A 26,801-nucleotide genomic window follows, 5' to 3' on the forward strand; every position below is an offset into this window, starting at 1 on the left:
TACACCCACTCCATTCCGGTTTATATTTATTTATTTATTTATTTATTTATTCTAAGTAGTGTAGTAGATTTAATTGTAGCAATGACAGGCAATGACCATTATAATCATTTCTGCCCAAATAATGCGTCTGTTTTATTTAGCAATGAAATAGCCTCAGACAAAATATTAACGCAGTGTACATTTACATTAACTATGATATGCAAAAAAAAACGTATTAAGTTAGTTTTCTTTTTGAAACCCGGTTCAATATAAACCGAGTTACAGCTGATTTTATCAAAACAAAAACGCATCTATCGATAGACTTGCACTGGCTTACAAGTGAATCTTTCCCCTAGCAAAATGTCAGACGCGTTGACGTGTCATATATCCTCGGTAGCAACCGAGGCGTCTTCCGGGGTTTTTTGTTTGTTTTTACACAGTCCATAGCGACCGCAGCGATTACCGTAGCAACCATGGCTGAGAGCAAGGAACCTGTTACAAAAGCATCTTTAAAACAACAGGTGGAAGCGTTAAGGTGAGAAATTTGAAAGAAACAAACAAATATATTTTTTAAAGGCTAGAAAGACGTTCCTAGAATATTCCTGAAAGTTCTTATGATTTTCAAGACGTCCACGCGCACTTCCGCTCGCGCTGTTGAATTCTTGTATCTGATTGATCAGTAGGTGTTGATTAATTTTCTATAACCGCAATTATAGTTTTCTATTAATACACTTGTTTTTAGTAGGCTACATTATCGTTTCATAAGTAAACACCAATTCAGAGGGACTCGCATGGCAGACTATACTCATAATCTAACACTCAAAATAAACAGACTAATAACACATCCATTTTCCATACCGCTTATGCTACACAGGGAGCCTATCTCAGAATAAAAAGTGGAGGAAACCCTGGATGAAGTGCCAACCCATAACAGGGGTCACACATTCACACAATTTGGAAATGCTGGGGGAGGAAACTGGAGTACCCAGAGGAAATCCCTGACGCATGGGGAGAACATGCAAACACCACACACACAGGGCAGAGGCGGGATTCAAACCCCCAACCATGGAGGTGCGAGGTGAATGTGCTAACCACTAAGCCACCGTGCCCCCTCAACTAATAACCATTAATATGTTTATGTAAGGAGATGTTTATTTTAACATTTTAAGTAGAACTCTCGGTTGTAACAGTCAGTGAGTCCATCATGGTGGATGCTCTACTTAAAGAATGTCCCAAATTCCTCTTGAAGCTCTTTCAAAAAGGACAGAAGCCGGAGGACAGAGAGTCTTCCAACGTTTTATCACTAACTCCACATTTTCTGCCATCTCTGAGTCTTATTCATGCCTTTGAATCTCTGCTGTTTGTGCAACTTGTGATCTACCAGACACTCAAATGCAGTTCTTCAGACAGAGAACGAGATTTTTGAGAGCTTCCTCAGTCGGCTGGATTCTCTCAGCCTGGACTCACAGCTTGCGCTACCCCAGTCTAAGAAGGGAGCGGTGAGTATGTTACCATGGCTCATAAAGTTAATGGTTAAATATAAAAACGTTATTTCTATGAAGATACAAAAGCTGAACGTATTACATAGCTTCTATTGTTTTAAGTAAATGCACAATTATTTTCCAGCTGAATTACAAGTTTGGATAATTCCAAACCGATTTTATTCTGTTTTTGTGGTATTAGGGTCAGAGAGGCAGATTCGAAAGATGCAGACCGTCTCAGAAGCCACCGAGACTCCTGAATCAGGAACAGAAGTATTGCATTGCCATGTGTGAGATGGAAGAGACCAGAAAAGAGCTGGAGCAGTACAGAATAAGTTTAGCAAGAAATGCCGAGTACTATAAGGTTATCATTTAATCAGTGAATTGTATTTACTTGACCTGGTACAAATGGTGCAGCTACAAATTCACTCCTCAATACATCAACTCCATGATAAGTCCTCACGTGTACAGCTTTAAATCATTCAACACATCAAAGACAACACTTTATTGGGAGATTTTGAGAGATATACAGCCAGAACAACATAAATAGGGTGCGATGTAAATAACAGGGATTTCATGACATATTAGAGGTGCGTATCTCTCCTTTCAAAATCAATCAATCCATCCAACCATATTCCATACCACTTGTCCTACACAGGGTCATGGGGAAGCCTGGAGACTATACCAGGGAACTCAGGGAACAAGGCAAGGTACATCCTAGACAGGGTGCCAACCCATCACAGGGCACAATAACACATAAACTCACACCCCCCAGAGAATTTGGAAATGCCAATCAGCCTGCAACGCATGTCTTTGGACTGGGGGAGGAAGCTGGAGTACCCAGAGGAAACCCCTGAGGCATGAGGAGAACATGCAAACTCCACAAACAGAGGGAAGCGGCGAGATTCGAGCCCTCAACCCCAGAGATGCGAGGCAAAAGTGCTAACCACAAATCCACCCCCTCCTTCCAAAATGTGTGTCTCAATATATGATCAATGACTAGGAAAGATACAGACTGCAATGCAATACCATTTAGAGGAACATCTTTGCATCATAGTACACTAGGTGTATGGTTTAGGGGTTAGCATGTTTGTACCTCCGGGGTTGGGGGGTTTGAATCCCGCCTCTGTCCTGTGTGCGCAGAGCTTGCATGTTCTTCCTGTGATTCGGGGGTTTCCTCCCCCAGTCCAATGACATGTGTCGTAGGCTGACTGGCATAGTCTCCAGGCTCCCCCATGACCCTGTGTAGTATAAGCTGTATGGAAGATGGATGGATGGATCACATTTTTAGATTCATGTTCAGAAATGACATCCAAGGTTCTGTGCTCTACTGCATTTGCCTGCAAGTTACCGGGATGTTATTTTGAAAGTGAATATAAAAAATGGGAGAGATTGAATGCGTTTTAGAAATGTAATTCTTCCTGAATTTTTAACGTTCAATCATACACCCTTACGCATGAAATTCAGTTTCCGATTGTAACCACGAAAATTCTATTTTAGATAGGATGCAAAAAATTACAATTTATAACAAGTAATTTAAATTTTTTTGCATTTAAATTCAAATTTCCTAAGTCTTGATTCTAAATAGGACTGTGACATATCATATTGTGCATGATATACCAGTACAATTCCTCCCCATCATAAGAATTGGTCATCCCGTGATACTGACAATATAGTTGATGACGTGTTTAAACCGCAGTACGAGAACACGTATCGGTGTTTGCATTTTCACTGGAATTTTAATTTGTAAATAAAATTCATATTCTATGTTTTAGCCTACTTAATTGGTAAAGTTGTTATTTTACTTTTTTTGGATCAATGTTTGTATTTGCACGGCTCTCAAGACTGTATGCTGATGTGACTTGTGGCCGAAAAGATAGTTTTGAATGTTACTATTTTCATATCGTTATTTATATCGTTACCACAAAAAAATACCATGAAATATAATGATATAGTTTTAAGTCATCTCTCATCTCCTATCACTCATCCCTAATTCTAACTTCCTCCTCCCTCCAAGACCCTCTGTGTCTTGGCACAGTTTTGTATATTCCTTTCCCTCTAAATAATGAAATAATTATTCATTAATTATTAGTTAATGGTCACACCTGCTGTTATTTAATTTATTTGAGAAGTGTAAGTACATAACTGTTTGTCCCCAAATGCAGAAGTAATAACCACTGTGCCCTAATGGCTTCTTTTCCTGTCAGGCTGCTATAGAGGACTCTGAAATGCGGCTGGCAGAAATTAAGAGGGAGAGACATCACTTTGAAGAGTTTGTTGATAAAATTCGACAGACAACCTGGGTTCGGGAACAGAGGGCACAGAAGGTCATCGGGTACATCGAGCGTAAAATTAAAGCAAAGGTAAGCATGAAGGATGTGTTAGGCCTGTGTAGGCATGTGCTAGTAATAAGTTGCACTTCTTATAGGAAAATAATCCGAAGCGGAATTACTGCTACCACCCTGAAGTGGATTATTTTCATTTCATTTATTTTCATGCGAAATCCTCTGTCCTAAAGACTTTCCTGTCGCAGAAAATGTACTGACTGTTATATACACATACATGTTAAATATACATCGTCTAACAGGAAACTTCAACGGTTGCTGTTAAAGAACAACAAATTTTTATAATCAGTTTATTTATAAAGGGGTCGTTGGTAGCTCAGTGGTTAAGACATTGTACTATAGTTATATAAGTTATTACTATAGTACTAGTTATGACTACAGAAAAACATTGTATTAGAACAAGTGCATTAATAAACCTGCAATTTGAATTATATATGGTCAGAGCTGTTGTTAAAGAAATGAACGCTTTCTGACCAATCAGATTGGAGAATTTAAATGTGGTATAAGCAATACTATGCAGCACAGATAATATTGATATTGTACAAACTGCCAATATTCAGCACGACTCCTGCGTTCCAGTCGGGAAGCCTGTGAGGATATGAAAATGTTGTGATATTTGTCTACACCTCTTCTATTACTATAATTGTTAAAGTTTATTGAAGGTAGGTTTGATTCCATTTATCTTAAGTTTATATTTATAAAATATAATTTTATGCAAACAGTAAACATGATTAATCTTCATTTCCAAGCGTTGTGGTAATTAAAAGAATGATTATACACCGATCAGCCATAACATGGGGATGTTACTTTGACACGTACCATCTACCTAAACATTGTTGCAGACCAAGTACACCTCTTCATGGCAATAGTATTCCCTAATGGCAGTGGGCTCTTTCAGCAGGATAATGCTCCCTGCCACACTGCAAGAATGGTTCAGGAATGGTTTGAGGAACATGTCAAGAGTTCCAGGTGTTGATTTGGCCCCTAAATTCCCCAGATCTCAATCCAATTGAGCATCTGTGGGATGTACTGGACAAACAAGTCTGATCCATGGAGGTCCCACCTCGCAACTTACAGGACTTAAAGGATCTTCTGGTAACATCTTGGTCCCAGACACCACAACACACATTCAGAGGTCTTGTTGAGTCCATGCCTTGATGGATCAGAGCTGTTTTGGTGACAAAAGGGGGACCTACACAATATTAGGCAGGTGGTTTTAATGTTATGGCTGATGTGTATGATGCAGGCTACAATCTAGTGAATTTTTAGAGTAACCCCATAATAGACAGTTAAGAGACAAAATCATACAGCCATCCAACATACTAGCAGCTCGTTTTGAGCGGTTTTAATGCACCATTAGTTTATTGAAATCTAGAACCAGACTTTTCTTCGGTCTCTCCAACCTGTTGGTAATGATGATGAAATGCTATTTGTACCTCGAACCTTTAGATCCACTCGTGTGTCTCAACGTGTCACCATTCAAAACACAAAAAACAAAAGAATATCTGCACCAACATCCCTATATTTTGTGTAATCTGTGTTTTAATAATATATTGGATTAAAAGACTAGTTTGGCACAAATTTCCAAATCACAGTTTATAAATTTTTTATGTCCCAGCTAATCTATGTTTGGTTTCCAATGTTTGCTTGTTTAGTTTTCCAGTGGACCTTTGAGGCAAATCGTACTTTCATGACTCCCTTGAAGTCAGTCTTGAAGTCTTCTGTGCCTGGAACCACATTCAGTTGTTCAGGACACATTGTGAATTACTGTAATATAATGTAAGATATTGAACATGACAACTGCCCATTTATTTTCATCAGGGCAAGGGTCATTCTACCACTGAGGCACGACCTCCTAAAGTCTGAAAAATCTGAAAGCAGAACTTTAGCAGAAGAAAAAAAAAACACAGATAATAATATAGTTCATTTCAAAATGATATTACAGCTTAACAAGTATTCTTGTTGGTAGGATACTTTCCTCATCCATATAATTCACCTGGCCTGTGCCCAAATTTCTCACTGCTTGCTCCTGCAGGAAACTCTGACAGAGAGGATGCATAGGAGGAACAAGTTTCTGCAGATGCAAAACTTGAAGCAGCAGCGCATGGTGCATCAGAAGGAACAGATGCAAGAGACACCGAGCTGGGTTGACTTAGAGCACCTGAAGCAAATGAACACCCAGTGCCAGAGGCGTCTGCAAAAGTTCCAAGAGCAGCTGCTAAGTCAAAGAATGCTGGTTCGAAAGAGTCGGCAAAGCCTGAACATTTACAAGGTACAGATCCAGAACACAGGGTGCTATTTCCTTGGAGGATCCCTGCTCTATTTACCTCATTTGGGTAAAAAAAAAAAGTTGTGTTTGATTTTGCTACAGCACATGGATCCCAACTCTGGTCTTGGAGAACCCTATGTCCAACACATTTAAGTGTTTTCCTTGTTTCTTGCACACCTGATTCAGCTAATCAGCCCTTCCTGAGATGAAGCAGTTAAAAGACTAACGTGAAGGACAGGGTTGGGAAACAGAACAGTGTATTCGAATTCGGCGCTTCAGGAACAGGAGTGTTTTAATTTATTAATGAATGACGTCATGATTTTTATCCATGTATAATGTATTTCATGTTGCAGAGCATCTGTGAAACAATTTCATTCCTGTTATCACTTACAATACAGCAGCTATTCCCTCAACTAACTCTCTTTTTTTTTCTCTGTTTTGAAGTTAAATAGACACAAAAGAAATCCTAGATAGTTAAGCGCAAAGTCCCCCGTCCTGAAGACTTACTCACTGTTACAAAGTGCTGTTACTGGAGACTCCTTCAATAAATGTTAAAGTGCACCGATTATGATTTTTCAAATATTTTCCTGTAGTGTGTTAGAGCTGTTTATGAATGTAAAAATGTCTGCAAAGTTTCAAAAATCAAAGCGCATGACAAATGGAGTTATCGACTCCCAAAAGAAGGAACCGATTCTGAACAGCTGAAACGAGTAGTTAGTAATTCCAGACTCACTTCCTGTACTAACCTAAGTAGGTTTGTAACAAAAAGAAACCCCGCCTCTGGTCTTCATTGGCTGCTCGCTGATAGCGGTAGACCAATCACAACTGACTGGGACATCTGACCAATCAGAGCAGAGTATGTTCTCTGAAAGGAGGGGTTTATAATGAATCCTTTAGAACGAATCATTTAACGAATTATTTGTGACACTGGGGGAAAAAAGGTAATACTGCAGTTTAAATTATGAGCACATTAAAGTGTTTTTTGACCTTGGATGCATGTAAAGCTATTGTATGCGACCTTTAAAACAAAACTAGGGACGTTTCAAAACCATAAGAGGTGCGCTTTAAAATATTGTACACGATTGTACACGAGTAATATAAGGAGCAAATGCACAAGTGAAAATCAGAGAAAACAGCTTTAGGAGCAATATTCTCAACATATCCCCCGTTCCTGATGAACTCATAAACAGAAGCCTTAACGTACACAAAGCATGATATTGAGTTGTATGTTTACCACACATTTTTAAAATGGTTCAAGCCCCAAAACGGTGTCTAACTAATATTCATCATGAAACACTGCTGTATAAAAACACCAGGCTTGGAATATGGAGAGGCATGTGTTGCTGCATCACGGTGTGTCTCGGTTGCAGGAGCGTCTCAAGAAGGAAATGCAGGAGTCGGAGTCGCTGAGCAGAAAAATCGCCTCACATGAGGAAAGGCTGTCGAAGATCAGAGAGAAACAGCAGAAGGTCGAGAAGGTCAGGATGCTTTCAACTCACCGAGTCACCAGTAAACCTTGACACTTAAACACGGCCCTGAAATAACTTTTAAGCAGGGAAAGTGATTAGCCACGTATGTGCACGCCTCGTTCCTATTTTTTCACTTTGTAAAATCTGCACAATAATCTCAGTGTTCTTTTTTATTTTTTTCCATCATTCATTAAATCTGTAATGAAAATACTTACACTATATGGTTAAAACTATGTGGACACCTGATCATCACACCGATATGAGCTTGTTGGACATCCCATTTCCTAAACTATGGGCATTAACCTGGAGTTCTGCTTCACCCGCTCATTTATTGATTGAACCACTAAATAAACAAAATGTAATGTGTAAAGATTTGACTTGTATAATATTTCTTAATTACCAACTGCTCCTACTTTCACTTTTGGAAATGAAGGCGGAAGATCTTTTCAGACATTTATTCATTTAATGGTTAAATCTTTTAACAGTAAGTGGTACTCTTTCCATAGTATATTGACTGTGTTCTTGGGTATACGTCTCTGTGTGTGTGTCATGTATGCAGGAGCGAGTTCAGGCTGAGGCTCTGAACAAGAAGCTGAAAGCCCAGTTGGCTAATTTCCGCGTCCCTGATGTCATGAAATATGTCGAGGCCAAAGCCACGAATGATCGGCTCAGGCAGACCGTCAAATCCTTGGAGCGCAAAGCGAGGGTTGCTGAGGTAAGCCCAGAAAAAAAGGCATAAATTGTCCAAAATTAAAATCTGAGCTATTTATGTTGGAGGACCAAGCCAGTTTTCTTTTCTTTTTTTTTCTTTTTATAAATGTCTATGGTTTTTACAAGCTCAGACTGAGGATCCCTTGTAAAAGCCTTTTAATCGACAATCAAGGATAATCAGTGTCAAAAACTTTGTTTGATAAAATTTATACCACAATTCTCAATTCTGACTGGTTAGAGGGTGTTAATTAATTTTCTATAACAGCAGTTATGACTGTAGTGGACCCGCAAAGTTTATATTAATAAAGTTTATCTTTCTAAATGTGATTGTTTCTAGAGGAAGTTTTCTGTGAGGGGATGTTTAGTTGTTTAGCAGGTATGGAAGGAACCTCCAGTGTCAGCTCTCTAAGTAAAGCTGTACTTTAGTAGATTTCCGACACTGGCAAGTCTTCAGGATGGAGTACTTTGTGTTTTCCCATTTCTCCGTGACATGACGAGCTACATTGTTTCTTATTAACTCCAATACACAACTGTCTTTGTATAATCTACAGATGGCATTGAAGACTAAGAAAAAGAGTCCAGAAGAATCATCAGGCTGCAGTAGGAGCAGTGACCACTAATCCATGATGACCATAACCTAGGACTGCACGATTATGGCCAAAATGATAATCCTGATTATTTTGATCAATATTGAGATCTCGATTATTTATCATGATTATTAATTGATTTTAGTGTCAACATATGTTTATTGCACTTTCACATTTATTAAGTTTTCTCATGCCACAATATAACACACAAGTAGGCATGTGAAAACTTGAGCTGGTCAATTATGACAGAATTTAGGAACATAGTGTGAGCCATGACAAATTAATTTACCTTCTGATAAACTAAATGTAATATTTTCAGTTAATTTTACAGACTGTATGCAAAAAACAACCGTTAACCTGTTCCACCTTGTAAACAAATACAATAAACATCAATGTTCAGTGCTTGAATCTACACTATTAGACATTTTCCACTGTCATGGTTCTGGGCTGGAGTCAGTTCTCGAACCGCTCTGTGTATATTGTGTATATATCTGAATAATCTCATATAGGATGTGATTGGGTGAGTTCATTTACCCATCAGATGGGAAGCGCTTTAGTTTAATGGTGTTCATTACTGACACTCCGATCAGGATTTTTACGACTGATACCGATCCAGATACCAATCTTTTTTTGTTTAAACTTTAATCAGGAGTTCTGTCATAAACAGTTAAATGTAAGCTCTCTGCTCATGGTCACTGTTAATTGAATTAAAATAATAGCAATGAGATACTGTTGGTTAATTGATACACAAGGATAAAATATTTATTTTTAAAATATCTTAAAAACAATCAAGAGTCCTAATTAAAAGTAGACTAACACAAAAATGATCCATATTAGGAAAAAGGCTAATAGCTTTCTAATGAAATAGCTTACTAAGCTTAATGTCAAATTGATATTAAATGCAACCCATAGTAATTAAACATTATTTCATTTTCCATTTTATTTATATTTTATGGTTATTATAATATCTATTTTTTATATTAAATGATTTATTTATAACTAAGGGGGGGGGGGGATTTGATCAAAACATAACATGGAAACTGGAGTTGACTTTCCTAGTGATATCTGGCAACCGTGTTTAAATGAAGTAAATTAGAGTTAGTGAATGGAGAGCTGCAATGTACTGTATGTTTACAGACTGAACAGTTGCTACTCTTGATTATGATCGGTGAGGAATTATTTAATAAAGAAGTTTGAATTAAACCCACCTTGTATCGTTAGCATTATTATTAATTTTCTCCGCCCAAAGCCGCTGTGTCTACACAAGCAGGTGCCAGTTCAGGTAATTTTGCGGGATCAATAAAAGATGGTGGTTGTGAGATTGGGAAGTTGAAGCAGATGATGTACAGAGTTACTTGTCATTGTATTGGCTTCTCTGCAGTATTTACACACTTGTTCGTTTGACTGAGCTGATGAAAAGAGGTGAAAGTAACTGTTGCTCGGTGTAGATGCATTTTGGAGTTGTAGTTTTTATTCCAATTGTATTATACAACTCCAAACAGGTCACTCGCACCAGTGCGAATAAATATTTATTCTCCAGTTGCACAAAATACTTTTCAGTCGCAAACGTGAGTGAAATGGTTGCACTTTAGAGCCCTGAGTTTATCTGCAAAGTTTTTTCATGTTTGGCATGATAACGTTTAATGTCCCCGACAACCTCTGTAGTGCCATTTAGCATCATGTTAACGTAATGATCTACCCTCACCCAAAGTGCTGGAGCTCGAAGCGAAGCTGGCAGCTCGAGGGCTAAAATGCTAATCCCGTTTCGGGGTTTTGGCACTACAAAGTGCCAAAGTGCCAGCATCCCTGCGCTGCTCTATGGTGATTGGCTGTAAGTGTAGGAAGCGCTTGATTTGATCTGCAGTGGAGTTTTCTATCTGCGGAGGATGAACTTTAAACGTTAATATCACAGTCGATCATGTTCATTTAATTGTGGACAGTCAAAATCGTAATCACGATCGATATTCGATTAATTGTGCAGCCCTACCATAACCTTGAATCCACTGATCAGCTGAAACCTTTTATCATTGCTTCATTGTTATTCTTTTTGAAATGGACTTACAGCATGTACGCAAACCTCCATAAACATGGATCACATAAAATGCATTAAAAATCCAAACCCCACACGTTATTAATGAGAAAGTTTATTAGTTAGTGCTGTGTATATTAAATGCTACATACAGATATTTAGCATGAATGTCACATCCATCTCCACATGAAATTTTTCTTACTAACTCATCCACAATCTACAATTTGAAAAAAGCTAAAGAGGAGTTAAAGTGTGCCGTGGAGCACAAACATTTTTAAAACAGATTACAGGAACGAACAGCAGGCATGCACGAGGCAGAGTACAGGACCGCAGAGGAAGGGGAGTACACGCCAAAATCACTCACCTCAACCTACAATGTCCCCTTCAACCTCATTACCCAGCATCCCTTCCTCTGTGGCCCTGACCCTCCCACCAAGTATATATATTTATATAGAAATTTTAAACAATATTTAAAAAAAAAAAAAAAAAAAAAAAAAAAAAAAAAAAAGAATATACAATGCAAATGTGAAGAAAAAAAAAAAAAAGGCATAGATTTTTTTTTTCTCAAATCCCAACCAAGTCCCCTTTGAGTCAAACTTTTAATGCCTGGGGAAAAAAACACACCTCTTGAAACAAACACAAATGTTTAAGAATGTATATGTAAAATATATGTATAAAAAAACCTAAAGACCACAATATAAACATGGAGGCTATGGATACACCCTGAATCGCTCATGCTTTTAAGGCCAAATGTATCTAGAGCTCTGACCTCCATACGCCACGCGTTAATTATAATACTGCACAGCCCTCAGAGGCCTGCTCATCAATCACAGTCACGTGAAAACGGAGGGAAACCCAAAGCGCCACACAGCCTTGCTTGTGCAAAACCACCACAGTCACCTTGGAGTTCAAAATTCGTGCTGTAGAGATTTGTGTACGCTTATTCTGCATTCACATCCACAGTCGCTCAAGGCCTAGGGAGCTAAAGAATATGACTTTTTAACCATTGTAACATAAGTGAGTTAAACTAAACAACATATATACGGGGGGGTGGGGGGGTTGGGGCTGCGAATACATCAACCTGTATAGGCGCTAAGCATATTTTCCCTTCTTACATCATGGGGCGAAAAAAAATCGTTCTCCAAAATACCAAAACAAAAAGACGACGTGGGGCGTCATTTTACAGTATAAATGCAGGCAAGTAAACAGGAAATATAATAAATCTATACAGGCTGTAGAAATCTCACACATGCTACTGTACAGAGAAAACATGAATTGTATTCAAAGTCTGGCCGACACTAAGGGAGGTTGTGACGTAGACCAATTCTCAAAGCTGGCTCTGAATGTGGGTAAATTAATAATAATAATAATAATAATAATAATAATAATAATAATAATAGGACTCCTCGTCACAAATCAACAGGGTGCACAAACTACTCTCGTATGACACCATCATTATCATCATCAAATGCCTAAGAATCTACAAAGCAAGAGAAAAAGAAGAAAACAAAAGGATAATTTGAGAAAGAGTTCCACATAATAAAAAAAATCTATAAAAGTTTTTAGGAAAGACTAAAGACAAGACTAGAAAACATGATGCATACATACTAACCTATGTACTTACAGTAACACAAAGCTGCTTCAGGACAGTCACACTTGTGGGAATATGAACTGTATGCATGTATACATGAGTGATGTATATATTTCTATATCGTATATATTTATGTATATTGCAGTGAAATGCAGAGACGGTGATGGACTACCTGGTTAACAACATGCCCTTCTGGGGTGTCATACAGTACTTTGTTTTTTTTCTTGGTTTTTTTTTTTTTGGTACATACAATTTTTGCCACATCGAAGGGCACACATATACGACGACACACACTTACAGACAGCATGAATAGTTCATAATATCGTAATAGCACAATATAGGCTAACCCCCAGCTGTTTCGGAACATCTGGTCAGCTATGTCTAGCTGAGGTGTCTAGAAGCAGGCGATACAGGTTGAAACATATATACAGTATTCTTCATGTCAGAGCGTGGCTAGGGACTGACCAGTCTCCCATCAATTCATTCTTGATTGGAAGGAAGGAATCTGTAGCTGCAAATGAAACTCAAAAGAAAACACACAAAGTTTATCTAAAAATGCACTAGCTACTGTTAACTATATTTTTTCCCCCCCATTTTTGTTTTTTTAATATAAAGTCCAGAGCTCTGACGGATAAAAGATTGATCGAATTGAATACCAAACTGATAGACTGGCATAAAGACTCCAAAGGTGAGCCATTTCTTCATCTCTCACAGCTATGAAACAACTCCTATCCTCTCTCGCTCTTCCTCACCTTGGAAAGTCTTTGTCCTTCATTATTTTCCCTTGAATTGTAACAATTCAAGCTTTAAATCAAGGCTGGAAGGTGAGCGATGCTTCTAATTTTCAGCACCTATTGCTTTGTCCAAGATGAAATGGTATACAACGGAATAATGAAGGCGTTTATGTATATGTAGGTAATGAGGTGATTATACCACTTGCTTAGTATTTGGAGCTGTCTTAAAAACAAGAGAAAACAACCCGAGGGTTACTGAATGAGAGACGACACCGGGTATCCGCCTCCTTCGGCAGTGTGTTGGACCGTGTGCTCCTGGAGCAAGCCGAGATCAGCGAATCGCTCTCCGCACCACACACACTTGAACTGCGCGTCCCTGGAGTGAACGCTTTGATGCTTGGCAAGGTGCTCACGCTGTTTGAAGCTCTTATCGCAGCTGGCGCATTTGTATGGCTTCTCGCCGGTGTGGACGCGCCGGTGGCGGTTCATCTCAGACGAGTATTTGAAGCGCTTTTCGCAGTCCGGGCACTTGAGCGGCTTCTCTCGCGACGGGTCGCAGCGGTGCTGCACGAACTCGGACGACGAGAGGAAGCGGCGGTCACACAGCGAGCACTTCAGAGGCTTCTCGTTGCAATGTGTGGTTTGGTGGCGCTGCAGCGTGGCCGCTTTCTTGTAAGCCTTGCCGCAGACGTCACACTTGTACGGCTTGTCCGGGTTGGTGGGTGTGCTTGAGGGCTCGCCGCACTTGTGCCGTAGCAGCTCGCCCGACTGGCTGAACCCCTTGCCACACGATGCGCACTTGAAGAGGTTGTCCATGCCATGCACATGCTGGTGGTAAAGCAGGTGCGACGGCTGCAGGAAGCCCTTGTCACACAGGTTGCACTTGAACGGTCGGTCTCCGGAGGCCGTGTGCGTGCGGCGGTGACGCACGAGCGCATACTGCTGCTTGAAGCTCATCTGGCAGTCGTCGCAGTGATACGGCCGCTCCTCAGAGTGCGTGCGCTCGTGCTGGCGCAGGTCGGATGGCCGCTTGAAGCCCTTGCCGCACGTGGCGCAGCGGAACGGCCGTGCGCCCTGCGGCTGACACTGGTGGTGCAGAAGCTCAGATGACTCCTTAAAGTGCAGCTCGCACACGTTGCACTTGAACAGGTGCTCGCCCGAGTGCGCGTACATGTGCCGCACCAGGTGCGAGCGGTGCTTGAAGCTCTTTTCACACACTGCGCACTTGAATGGTCGCTCTGAACTGTGCGTGCGCTGGTGGTGCTGCAAGTGTGACTGCTGGCTGAAGCTCTTGTCGCACGTCTCGCACTTGAACGGCTTCTCGCCTGTGTGCACACGCTCGTGCCGCGTCAGCTCGGACAGATGACGGAAACCCTTCGAGCACACAGAGCACTTGTAGGGCCTGTAAGGAGCAGAGGACTCAAAGGTAGGCTGTCCAGAAGCACCGACCGCTGCGCTGCTGCTCGCTGATGCACCGTCGCTGGAAGGCTGAGCAGGATTGGTGCTGCCTGACGAAGTCGGTGTGGCATTTCCTGAAGATCCAGGCCGGTAGGTCTTCTCGCAGATTGAGCACTTCATGGGATTTCCACTGTTGTGGGCATTGTGGTGCTGTGCCAGCGACGTGAGCAGCGAGAAGCCCATCTTGCATACACCACATACAAACGGCTTCTGCTCCACCTGCACGCACTGGTGCTCCAAGAGGTCCGTGGCTTGGTGAAAGATCTTCAGGCACTGCGTGCACTGGAACGAGCGGTCCTGGCTTACCATGCACTGGTGCTCGTGTGGATTGGCCAGATGTGAGATGTCATGGCCGCACGCACCGCATTTGTGGCCTCCTTCGCTCCCGACCTGCAGTGAAGGCTGCTGCGCCTGAGCCGGGTGCTGCTGCTGCTGGCTGTGCTGCTGGCTGTGATGTTGCTGCTGCTGTTGCTGCTGCTGTGACTGCAGTGCGTCCGGCTGCAGCACGATGCCATACACGGCGCATCCGAGCGCATTCTCTGCCCCCGGCGGGATGGCGTGGACGACAGGAGGTGGGGCAACAGCATGCTGCTGCCACGCCTCAGTCATCCGCGCCCGCGTGTACGGATTCAGCTTGGTGCCGTAGTGGGACCGCTTGGCGTGTGAATCCAGGGGGAAGGGGTTGCTGGACTGGCCGCGATGCGACAAGTGGGGGGGCAATGAGGAACTTATTTTGACGGCTCAGTCGGACCACCACAGGTGAGAAATGGGAGATGTATTACACCTCGAACCTCCAGGAGCACTCGCCAGCTCCAAAACGTGCTCAGAACACTGTGTATGTGGGCATCCTCCAAACGTGAAAAACAAGATGAAAGAAGAGAGACACACCAGTTCCACTGGATTCCTTCCTACGTGGTCACTCCTGCAAAGAGGAAGCTGGTTAATGGATCATTCGTGATAAGACAAGTACACACTTAATACGTGACACATTTATAAACAACTCTTTTGATCTACCTGGCCAAGGTTAAGGAAAACACGCCTAATATTTCCAAGGACAGTCCTTATTACTTAGTCCTTACTACTTAGTCCTTACTTTGTCCTGATCCATTAAAAATATTTGTCCTATATCCTAGAATAAAATTCTACACACACTGCTGTCAAGTCATTCTTGTCAATCTGCACAAAAGCAAGTTAACTTATGAATTATGTGCTGCTAAAGTCAAGGAGGACCTGCGAATGTAACGGCAATGCTAAAATATTAACATGAAAGGAAAGGAGGACACAACTCTTGACAACTTTTATGTTAGGAGACAAAATCTGACATCTTTCACTACTTTATATCAATGTAAGGAGGTTTTTTGCTCCATTTGTAGCCTGGGTCTTGATGGCATACCCACTTTTGTATAACATTTTGGCTCAGATGCTATATATTATAGTATATTGGTGCAGTGTCAAATTGTAATACACAGTCTGTACACGATTTTGCAGAGTTTGTGATCGTTGTGGCTAAAAATGCTTGATTTTGCTGCTTTTTTCCTCTTTAAAATTTGCGATGCAATTTGCTGAGTTTTTTTGTGCTTTTTTCCCCCGGGAAAACTGCTTGAATAGGTGAAATCGCACTTGCACGTACTGTTTTACAAGGTCTTTTGCAGTGATGTTTGTTGATAAATAAGACCTTTTTGCTGTACTCGTGTTCGAAGCACATAAATCAAAGAGGGATTTGCCTGAATGTATGTTGTGATGACATCACATGATGCATCTTGGCCCAAATCTGTGGAAAATCTGCAGTAATTCTAAAAAACTGCAGGTTTGCAGAGTATTTGTTACGCTCTATCCCACTGTCTAGTGCTGTGACTTGATTGCGCTGTTTGAACTACAGCCGGCCCAACTTCCCCCGAGTTGCACTGACACGGCTTTATATTTGACCGCTAGTTTCACCCCGCCTAACTGCCTGGGGTGGTGAGAATCACCAGGATATTATACAGTATTTGATGATGGAGGTGTTACACTGAGTCACTGTGTGTAAATTAGGGCTGGGCGATATATATCGATACAACATCGCCATTGTTATAAATGATTACACAATACACTTTTCTGGGATATCGTTGGTATGGTGATAATTAATAATTACATATTAAATGGTACAGAATGGATGGCGCTGATTTTATGGAATTTTTTAAAAAAACTTAATATTCATCTGTAGGTATTAAAGTATAATCAAACTCGGTTTATATTTTTTTTGGGTTATTTTACTACAGTTAGGCAAACAGTTTGTTAGCTAAATAATATACCATAGAAATGCCCTCAATTACCGTGATATATTTTTGTCATATCGCCCAGCTCTATGTAGAATATAAAACAGTCACCTTTTCAAAATACTGATTCAACTGTATTTCCGTAACTATATTACCTATTCTTTAATAATATTTATAAATATATATTTATTTATATATATATATATATATATATATATATATATATATATATATATATATATATATATATATATATATATATATATATATATTCAGTCGTGTTCCTTAATTAGTGTGGTCATATGATCTGCACTTCAGAAAGCCTACTCTTTGGTCTACTCTGGGATATGTGTGTGTGTGTGTGCGCTTGTGCGCACACTGCATTATGATTTACAGTAAGTAGACGAAGAAAAATGCTGTTCGTTCTTTCAGCTTCATTAAACATATCCTACTGAAATAAATCTGACTCTCTGGGAAAAAAAGAGGGAAGTGTGTGGTGTTTATTAACAGCCATTTGCTTCCAACAAACAATAAATAAGTAAGCTAAGAAAGAAAAAAGGAAATAAGACAAGAAGAGGAGACACGCCACTTCCTACAGTGCACATCGAATATGTGCAAAATAAACTTCTTCCCATTCCTCCAACATCCACACCTGCTGTAAACACGTACCTCTGCTACCTCCGTTGCTTCTCCGAGCATGTTCATACACGACGGTTATCAAATACACAGATGAACATGGCACTGCTGACCAAAACTAAATGAAACTATTTTTTGACTAAGCAGCGGTGTTTGATTTTTTTTGGCTGAGTGTGCCACCTTTCCTTACAGTCAGCTTATAACAATAACATAATATATATGGACACTGGGCCTCATTTATCAATCTTTTAGTACAGCTGTGAGTGAACCTGAATTTCTTCACACCCACGTGCATGTTGAAGAATGACAATCACCTGTGAATTACCAGGCACCTGCACGACAAAGCAAATCGGCTGTTGGCGACACCCGCAAAACTCCATAAATGACAAAGCTCTGCTCACACTGCTGAAATGATGAGCAAAAGTCAAAAATAGACACTCAGTGGTAGCACTGAAAGTTATTCAGCAGTCCCTCCAGGATTTGGCGACGGCAGAAACAAACGCAAAATCAAGCAAACTCCGCAATATTCGGAGGAGCTCGCAGTTTTTAAAAATCACTGCAGATTTGGGCCAAGGCGCTTCATGTGACATCACGACACGCATTCACCCAAAGTCCTCTTCAGTTCACTTGCGTTGAACACGAGTACAGCTAAAAGGTCTCGTCTACCAACAAACATCACAGCGCAAGACTGTGAAAAACAATTTCGTGCACTTGCAATTCCACCAATTCAAGCAGTTTTCAACTAAAAAAATTAAAAAGGACAAAAATCTCCACAAATTGCATCGCAAAATTAGAAAAAAGTCGCCGCAAAATCAAGCATTTTCGGCTGCAACAATCACAAAAACACTCCACGGAATCCCGTAGGGACCGATTTAGACTCGTGTCTGTGTCAATAAAAATTTATAAGTATAACAGAACCTGGAAGGACAAAATCTGGAGCCGACTTACTGGAATTAGATTTAACTGACATGAAAAGAAAATGGCTTGAAAACGGGCGATGACGACATGTCTACTGCACCCAGGTGATCATGGACACCAGGCATTTCACACAGAGTTGAACTGTTTTGGTTTTTTTTATTCAAAGTGATATGTCTGTGATTCTCAGCCAGAAATCCCTCACGCCTTCCACGATATCACGCTAGCACATCAGAACGGCATATACTCCCAGAAAGCCAATGGTGTCCAACACACCAGGGATATACTGCACATTGCAGACTGAGGCCCTGTTTACACTGGTGTGTTTTCATTTTAAAATGCATAACTTTTGCTACGGTTACGCCAGTTGCCTACACTACCCCAGCGTTTTCAACCCTCGAAAACAGAGACTTTTGGAAATGCCAAAGACCCCGTTTTAGTTTGAGAACTCCGGGCTCGCGTTTCAGTGTAAACGGACCAAAATGAAGAATTTTGAAAAAGGCGGCGTGGCTTCGCCCACATTCGCCGTCTGATTGGGTCTTCTGGATCACTGCGTATCCTTCCCTGATTCGTCAAGCCCCTACCATATGACCAACACCTTGATCGTATACAGAACACGGAGCCTGAACCGCAAGCTTTGCTGGCGTTGTTGTCATTCTTAGCAGCCATTGTGCAGTTAAATTCTGTATTTTATAATACTGCAGCTACCTACAAGTGCAAGAGGCGAGCTATGAATAGAGCAATCGCCAACAAATCTCATTTGAAGTGGCGTAAGCCCACGGGTTTGTTGTGCCTGCCGGTGACTAGCAACCAACTTCCTGTTTACACTTGTATGCGCATGCACAGTGTGCGTGACTGGTCATGTGACATGCGTATTCGGCCGTGTAGTGTGGACAGAGATAGTTTCTGAAACACAGCGGAACGCCAGTGTAAACGAGGATCGTTTTCATTTTACAACGCTATAGTGAAAACAGGGCCTGACACGTACCAGATCGGTCACTTTAAAAGCAAATGCTGCTGCAAATGGAACGGACACCTTTACACACCACCTGAGCCTGTCCGCCATTTATTCAACATTCTTAACTGAATGTCTGCTCTTCTTTTTCTTAATTTATAGATTTATCTTTGCTTTCTTTTAAAAAATATTTCATTAGTTAATGCCATTATTACATAAAGGACTGGGTTTTGCAAACGTTTCATTAAATCTACGTGTAACTAAAAAGACTTACTCTAAACTTGACAGTGCGAACTGTATATAAAAGTGCAGTAACTCATTGAGTTATATGCTTTCAAATCAACTGAGGATTACATTAGTTACTAGCAGGGCTGCACAATTAATTGAATGCTGATGTCGATGACGATTTTGACTGCTCACGATTACACGAACATGATCGACTGTGATATAAAGTTCGTCCTCCGCTCATCGAAAACTCAGTTGCATATCAAATCAAACGCTTCCTAAACTTGCAGCCAGTCACCATAAAGTGCCGCAGGAATGACGTCTAACTTCTGTATTCGCACTGCTCTATTGGGTGATTCGGCTGCGCCTCTCCTCCTGTAAACACTGTTATTACCTTTTCTGCATAGGCCTGGATTGTTTTCATTTGGTTGTATATTGTTGCATTGATTTCATATTTTCATTTGGTTGATGGCATTTTTATTTTTTACTTTTCCTATATTTTTGGTACAATTTTATTTATATTTTGCATCTATGAGATGACGCACTTTAAGTGCTTAGACTTTTAGTTAATTAGACTTTAGTGCTAGTAGACTTTAAGTCTAATTTAATGCAAACATTTGTACATTAGCAGGAATGTAGCAAAACATGGAGGTGAAAGCAGCGGTCTGTTTATTTAAATGTGAAAGTGCAATAAAAAAAATCTTGTCCCTAAAATCAAGGAATAATCGTGATCTCAATATTGATCAAAATAATTGTGATCATTTTGGGCATAATCGTGCAGCACTAGTTATTAACTAATGTAGTATTAGTTTCTCATGCATAAATTTACTTTTGACAAAATGAACAAAACGTTTAATTACAGGATTTTCATGAATGTCACTTCTTGTGCAAGAGCTACTGGCTACTGCTGGCCCAAATTTAGCCTATTACCCAAAGACACTTAAAATTCAACATAGAAGCAAATACTCACATCTGTAAACCCAGTTGGAGATAGAAAAAAAAAGAAAAAAAAAAAGACACCAGCCGCGAGTGAGAAGGAGCAAGGGTCCAGATTTTATTTCCTCACGAGATCCACACCAATGAGAATTCTCAGAAGTGATCTGACACCTGGAGCTCAAGCTCCAGTATTTATACTGTATTTACACAGTAGATAACCAATATATTTTAGAAAGACTATGATTTCAATACCAATAGGGTTAAAAAGAGCTCATCTACATTACCATGATGTTTAAAAAAAGGCTTATCAAATTTACCATGATGTTTTGAAAGAGGACTTTCTGACTACCATTAGGATTGAAAGTGGGAGAGAGAGAAAACAATTTTAGAGAGACCTTAGTCTCATGTTGTTATCTCATAATGTTATGTGTGTGCATTGGGGCCTTTGTGTGTGTTATGTCTGCACGCCCATCCTTGACTGTACGAGAGTGTGTGTGTTTCTCAGCCTGCCCTCCTCAGCTCTTATATTTCTCTGTGACTAATAAACCATAGTGTGTTACTCTTAAAGATCTTAAAGTGTGAATCCAACCAGTCCTGTGAATTTTCAATAAAATGACATATTACTCATACTAGGTCTCCCTCGTGTTTATTTCATGTCATTTTTATCCACAACACTACGAATGACTTACGAATAAATCTGTGTATCAGGGGTGATAAATGAGGCCAAGCTAAGAAAGAACAATTCAGGGATTTGATCTTTTGAGAGAAAGAGAGATTATATGTATGTACGTATATGTGTATGTAATCCCCCCCCCAACAACACACAGACTCTTTTGTACAAATATTTCATAGTATTTTTGCTTGTGTGTTTTTAAATAGTTGCCCAATACTGTGAAACTGTGATATTTCTAGACTTGGATATCACACAGTGGACATCTCAAACCATAACGCCCCGAACAACGTAACTGACTGGTAACTTCATCCAGCTCTGAACGCCTGACAGACTCAGATCCACTTTTGAGGATCAAGTGCTGGCTTGTTGTATGTTCCAGGAAGGAGACAGATTTCAGGTACCAAACGTGTAGAACCTTAATACCTTGTTTAATTCTAAATTTTAATAGAAACGGCTGTTCATTTCATATGGATCTTGTCCCAATATTTGATTAATATTAATTTTGTTTACATGTAAACTCTGACTATTTTAACTCTCTGTCTAATTGGTATTTGATCATTGTTTAATTTTTTTTAATGTTCTTTTGCAGTGAAAGACTTTGGGGTATGAAAGGGTGCTCTATAAATAAACCTCATCATTTATCATGCTCAGAGATGGAAGTGAGTCAGTGTTTAAACCCTGAGAGAATGAAGAGGAAAGTTGGGGAACCCAGGAGCCGGTCAGTAGGAAGAAGATGCTGCTGCGCAGAAACTCCCATTGTTCTGCCTGGAAATTAAACCTCTCTGCCTACAATACGACATTAAAAATAATAAAGTCTGTGGACTGGAAATACTGAGAGAAAGCGCACACTTTCAACTTGCAAAATAAGAAACTGCACTCTCTTTACTTACCCATTTAATCAATTAAAACGTTTACGCCACTTGTTTACCTACGTTAGCATTAGAAGCTATTCAGTTCGGGTTATTTTCTGCACCAGAGATTTGTAAAATGCATGAAGAAAAGTAAAAAAAAATGGCCACCAAATGTTACGTTAAAATAAGTAAGTAAATAAATAAATAAAACATCTTACGCTCTCACGTGTTGTTTGCAAAATGGAAAACCTGCTCATTGATACCGGAATACAAGCATGCTAACTATATTAGCACAGCCTTCAGGATACAGCAAGCTATTCCACTAAAGGGAATGTTTAAACACTTTATTGGAGTTTTACATACCTTTCTGTTTCTCTTGACACAAGTTGGCATTAGAATCTGGTTAATTCTCTTCCTTTAAAAGATGTTAAAATAAGCTCTGGTCTCGAGCCGACCGAAGGCCAAAACCTGATCCGCGGATTTTCCTGGTCGGTGGAAGCCGTAGGCCGCTAACGCAATCCGCGTGTAAAAAGCACGGCGAAACTCGGAACAATCTCTCAATAAACAATTAGAAATTGTATCCTGTGCTTACACCGTGTCTAAAGAAATAAACTCCTCATATAAAAAAGTCGTCTATACACGCGTTTTCAAGTTAATTTCGATTTCATAGCAGCAGCACAAGACTCCGTTTGACCAGCAAACCCCCCAACAGGAACCTGAATAATAATTGGCATCATACCGAGAACATACCGGAAACCTGGTTAGATTTTATTTAAAATAAAGCACACGATTATTAGCAAACACACAAATCTAAAAAAAGAGAAAAGTTTACCTACTTAAAAAAGCAAAAAAACAACAACAACGCAAAATATATATATTTATCTGTACATGTGCACGTATTGGTTATTTGTTATGTGCATAGAAATGTGGCTAGATAGCTTTGGCTTGAAACGGTTCGCGGCTAAAATGTTTTTCTACTCAAACATTTTATAATGAGATAATTATAACAGACAAGACTGGTTAATCATACGCTGTTTCCACACACACAAAAAAACCCTCTACTTTATTGAATATTTCTTGTAGTACAAATCCGGAACTATTTCAGCCAATATTGTTGCAGGTGGGACACTGTGATGGCGCGACACCTGGCTTTTCTGGATCTTATCTCCTGTACTTCCTATATAAGCGCTCTATAGGGGATAAAATTGTGTTTTTTTTAAATCATATGTCGACTACTATATGTTTTATGGCTAGTCATTAGGGATATTTCTCCTTCATTTTTTATTTTATTAAGGCGTCTGTCACTGAAGCTATATTTACGCGTGTAATTTGTTGTTATTTTTAAAAAGTGTATATTTGTGTTTTAACATGCTAGTTAATTACAGCAGCAGCTCGGAAGATGAAAATGAAGTCGTTTCTACTAACAGAAAGCGCCGAAGACGAAATAATAGTGACAAAGATGTGAGTCCAGGTGGGAGGAAAATGCAAGGAAATGTGACACAGGAAACCAGGTTTGGTGCGTCAGAGCATAAGAAGTCATAAATAACCTTTTTCACAGAGTGAAACTAAACACTATGCTTTTATTAAGGGTTTCAGCTTCAGAGAAGAATGAAGGTTCATGTCAGGACTCTGTGGCTCGACTTCCTCTGCCTGCCTCCGTGATGGAGATGTTCAGAGACTCAGAAGAGCAGCACATAGATGACAGATCTCAACATGGAGGACGACTCAGGTCTTTCCAACACGAGAGAGGCAACTGGGCTACTTATGTCTATCTACCATGTAAGACTCAATGCAGGCAGGGATGATGAGATCTGATGTAAAGTTGTGTGACCTAAACCTAAAGTTGTGTGTCCCTCTCAGTCTGGTTCTAACACATTGGAGTAAGCTAAAGGTTCCTGTCCTACAAATTCCCTACTCTAACACACTGATTTCAACTTAGGAAGGGCTGTTAATTAGCTGCTTATATTGGAACCAGGTATGACGAGAGTAGGGAAAACATAAATATACGTACACCATATGGCCAAACGTATAAGGAGACCTGACTATCACACCGATATGTGGGCCTTTCCCAAACTGTCGGCACAAAAATTAGAAGCACACAATTGTTCCAGCATGACAATGCTCCTGTGCACAAAGTGGCACATGGGGTGTGTCTCAGACAGCTCCTTAGTTCAGTAGTCAGGGCACTGATCAGGGAGTCGGCCATTTTAAGGGCTGTCTCAATCACAAAATCCTTCCTGTGCACTGGAACGTTCACTCCCTTAAAAAAATTCCACAGTGCACTACAAAAACCAGGGAGCATCGACACTCAGTGAGTTCCTTCACGAGAAATGATGTCATATTTTCTGAAGCCTCTCAGAAAAATGGGATCATGGACTGTATGAGAGTCACTGAGGCCAGGATTCGGAACCACTGACATAAAGTGTTTTCACTCAAAGCCCTGAATGTGCAGTTTCTATTTCAGATGATCCTGAAGACGTGTTCCTGGAGTTGCTGGATGAGCTGCGGGTTTGTGCAGCAGCTCGTGGCGTCACCTTGACCCGGGCAGAAGAGTTTCACATCAGCCTCTCTCAGACGGTGGTCCTGCGACACCACTGGATTCAGCCATTTGTTCAGTCGCTGCGTTCTGCACTGGCAACATGCAGGGGGTTCGTATCTGTTTTCTCTGAAATATCCCCTTTGACCTGATGATTGCTTCATGAAATATATTAACTGTGAGCATTGATTTTGATTTTTGCAGGTTTGTATGTTTGGCAGATAAACTGAAGGTGTACTCCAATCAAGAAAAAACAAGGTATGTTCTCAATTCTAGCTTGATTGCATTTTTTTTGAAGCTGTATTATAATATTTGCATGTGTTTTAGGAATGTAACTGAATACGAATACATTATTTGGAATGAACAGATAATGCGTTCTATACAGATATGAATCGCAGGTGCACTTTAAGAAAACATTTTTACATCTGGTTGAAGACTAGAGGTGTGTATAGAGACTGGGATTGTTTGAGATGTAGCTAAAAAATTCATGGATGATTTTTACTTGCATGTGCACGAGCGATTGGTCAGATATGAAGTTGTGGGCCAAACAAAGACCATGTACAGGGTCACAGGGGTTTAAATTTGGCTGGTTTGTTTATATTTCAGGAACCAAGTAACTTTGTTATAAAATATCATGGACAGGTACAAACAAAAATATTAACGGTGTGAACTAGAGTGAAGTAGCCAAGGTTGAGGAACTCTCAGAGCCAGGGGCACAGTGGTAGGTTATTTTTTATTTTTTTTTTAAGGAAGAAACTTTTTCTGGATTGGGCCAAAACTTGATTCAAGTTTATAGTTTAGTTCGGGGGTGGGGGGGGGAGCTACAAAAGTAATCAGTCCCTCCAGGATTTTGTGATTTCGCAATTGCAAGGATTAATGCAAAATCAAGTAAACACTGCAATATTCGGAGGAGCTTGCGATTATTATTATTATTATTATTTTTTTAATTGCCTTCGATTTTCCACAGATTTGGGCTAAGACACATCATGTGACGTCATCACAACACGCATTCAGCTAAAGCCCTCTTCGATTCACATGCGTCGAACTTGAGTACAGCTAAAAAGTCTCTAAAAAGCAAAACAATTTGGTTTAGTTGCAATTTTGCCAATTCAAGTATTTTTCTGCTAAAAAAACAAGTAAAGCACAAAAACTCCACAAGTTGTATGACAAATTTTGGAGAGAAAAAAGCTACAGCAAAATCAAGCATTTATGGCTTCCACAATCACAAAAAAACTCCACGAAATCCTGTACAGACTGGGTAATGTAGCTAACCATTTAATAGAGGTTTGTCTTACTCAAAATCTTTTATGTAAGTATCTGTTTGAAATCCGATCCAGTTCGCCAGTGATATCACTGTAAACATGTGGGTGTGTATCTTGCACTTTTCTTTTCGGCTACGTAAACTTTGTAACACGTTTATACTCGTAACTGGTGAGTCAGATTTCAGACGCTGATTACAAAATGTTTCAGTCATTGCGACATCTCATCCCCTGCAGGACTTTTCTCGGTATGGAAATCTCTACAGGTCACACGCAGCTTCTCGAGGTTGTGAAAAGTGTGGACGAAGTCATGGAAGAGTTCAACCTAAGCACTTTCTATGAGGTCTGCAGATTTCATAACAAAACTGAGTCAGATGTTACTTAACCACTGCTTTCTGTTGCTCACTGATTATTTGTCTTCTAGGATCCTTCGTTTCACTTGACTCTGGCCTGGTGTGTTGGTGACGTGACTGAGAAACTGCAGCATGCGTGTTTATCAGAGTTGCAGGTACAGTGCTGAGTATAGATTCATTAGTGATGGAGACATTTAAACAGAGAGCTTTACTGAACATCTAATTCTTTAACATGATATTATGAGAAACTGAAATGTGAAATATAGGAATGAGTAACTTTAAATTTGAATAAAGCCTGTAATTCAAAAGACGCAGTAGTAGAGAAAGCAAACATTTGACTCAAAGTTCCAGAATGCAATGCAGGAATACCACACTTGTTTTCAGAGTTCCAGCAAAGACTAAAGGACTAAAGCACCACTGCATCGCTCTCTTCACTTTAGATATGAAGCGAGGGCTAAATCCCACTAAATACCAACGAGGGTGGCATTGTGCATAATGTAAGAAACTAGACCTACATATGAAAATGGAAAAACATGCCGATGAAAGACGTTTAA

At 40.1% G+C, this 26,801-nt stretch overlaps 3 protein-coding genes across 6 annotated transcripts in view; 2 read left to right on the forward strand and 1 right to left on the reverse strand.

Annotated features, from left to right (window-relative positions):
* The first annotated feature begins 391 nt into the window (after positions 1–391).
* On the forward strand, positions 392–9,765 carry ccdc113 (coiled-coil domain containing 113). Of its 2 annotated transcripts, XM_053631278.1 has the most exons (9): positions 423–514; positions 854–1,057; positions 1,364–1,478; positions 1,663–1,824; positions 3,668–3,823; positions 5,841–6,077; positions 7,445–7,552; positions 8,103–8,258; positions 8,806–9,765. In XM_053631278.1, the coding sequence occupies exons 2-9, from the start codon at positions 996–998 to the stop codon at positions 8,872–8,874; spliced, it is 1,065 nt and encodes a 354-aa protein (XP_053487253.1). In that variant the 5' UTR covers positions 423–514; positions 854–995; the 3' UTR covers positions 8,875–9,765. The 2 variants fall into 2 exon arrangements, with proteins under 2 accessions (XP_053487251.1, XP_053487253.1); XM_053631276.1 differs by lacking the exon at positions 854–1,057 and having other exon boundaries at positions 392–514; positions 8,806–9,763.
* A 1,202-nt stretch (positions 9,766–10,967) lies between these two features.
* znf319b (zinc finger protein 319b) lies at positions 10,968–22,936 on the reverse strand. The gene is made up of 2 exons (XM_053631275.1): positions 22,463–22,936; positions 10,968–15,575 (listed from the first exon to the last, which is right to left on the reverse strand). The coding sequence occupies exon 2, from the start codon at positions 15,260–15,262 to the stop codon at positions 13,448–13,450; it is 1,815 nt and encodes a 604-aa protein (XP_053487250.1). The 5' UTR covers positions 15,263–15,575; positions 22,463–22,936; the 3' UTR covers positions 10,968–13,447.
* A 283-nt stretch (positions 22,937–23,219) lies between these two features.
* Positions 23,220–26,801, forward strand: part of usb1 (U6 snRNA biogenesis 1) — a 6,231-nt gene continuing 2,649 nt past the window's right edge. For 2 of the 3 annotated variants that reach the window (XR_008386582.1, XM_053631282.1), the window contains exons 1-6: positions 23,220–23,610; positions 23,688–23,878; positions 24,564–24,747; positions 24,840–24,893; positions 26,132–26,237; positions 26,319–26,402. Coding sequence is in view for 2 of the 3 variants with exons in the window: in XM_053631282.1 (XP_053487257.1) it covers positions 23,468–23,610; positions 23,688–23,878; positions 24,564–24,747; positions 24,840–24,893; positions 26,132–26,237; positions 26,319–26,402 (762 nt within the window). In the remaining variant the exon portion in view is untranslated. Of the gene's footprint in view, positions 23,616–23,687; positions 23,879–24,563; positions 24,748–24,839; positions 24,894–26,131; positions 26,238–26,318; positions 26,403–26,801 lie in introns of all 3 variants that reach the window. The other variant, XM_053631283.1, reaches the window with a different exon arrangement.

This window comes from Ictalurus furcatus, chromosome 8, assembly GCF_023375685.1.
Source record: "Ictalurus furcatus strain D&B chromosome 8, Billie_1.0, whole genome shotgun sequence".
In the NCBI taxonomy this organism is placed as follows: Eukaryota; Metazoa; Chordata; class Actinopteri; order Siluriformes; family Ictaluridae; genus Ictalurus; species Ictalurus furcatus.

Bases quoted from the DNA above. Each gene is read 5' to 3' on its own strand.
- znf319b (XM_053631275.1), bottom strand. From the start codon at position 15,262: ATGACTGAGGCGTGGCAGCAGCATGCTGTTGCCCCACCTCCTGTCGTC.
- ccdc113 (XM_053631276.1), top strand. From the start codon at position 453: ATGGCTGAGAGCAAGGAACCTGTTACAAAAGCATCTTTAAAACAACAG. The intron at 1,479-1,662 runs GTGAGTATGTTA...TTGTGGTATTAG, and splicing joins CCCAGTCTAAGAAGGGAGCG to GGTCAGAGAGGCAGATTCGA. The intron at 3,824-5,840 runs GTAAGCATGAAG...TTGCTCCTGCAG, and splicing joins AGCGTAAAATTAAAGCAAAG to GAAACTCTGACAGAGAGGAT.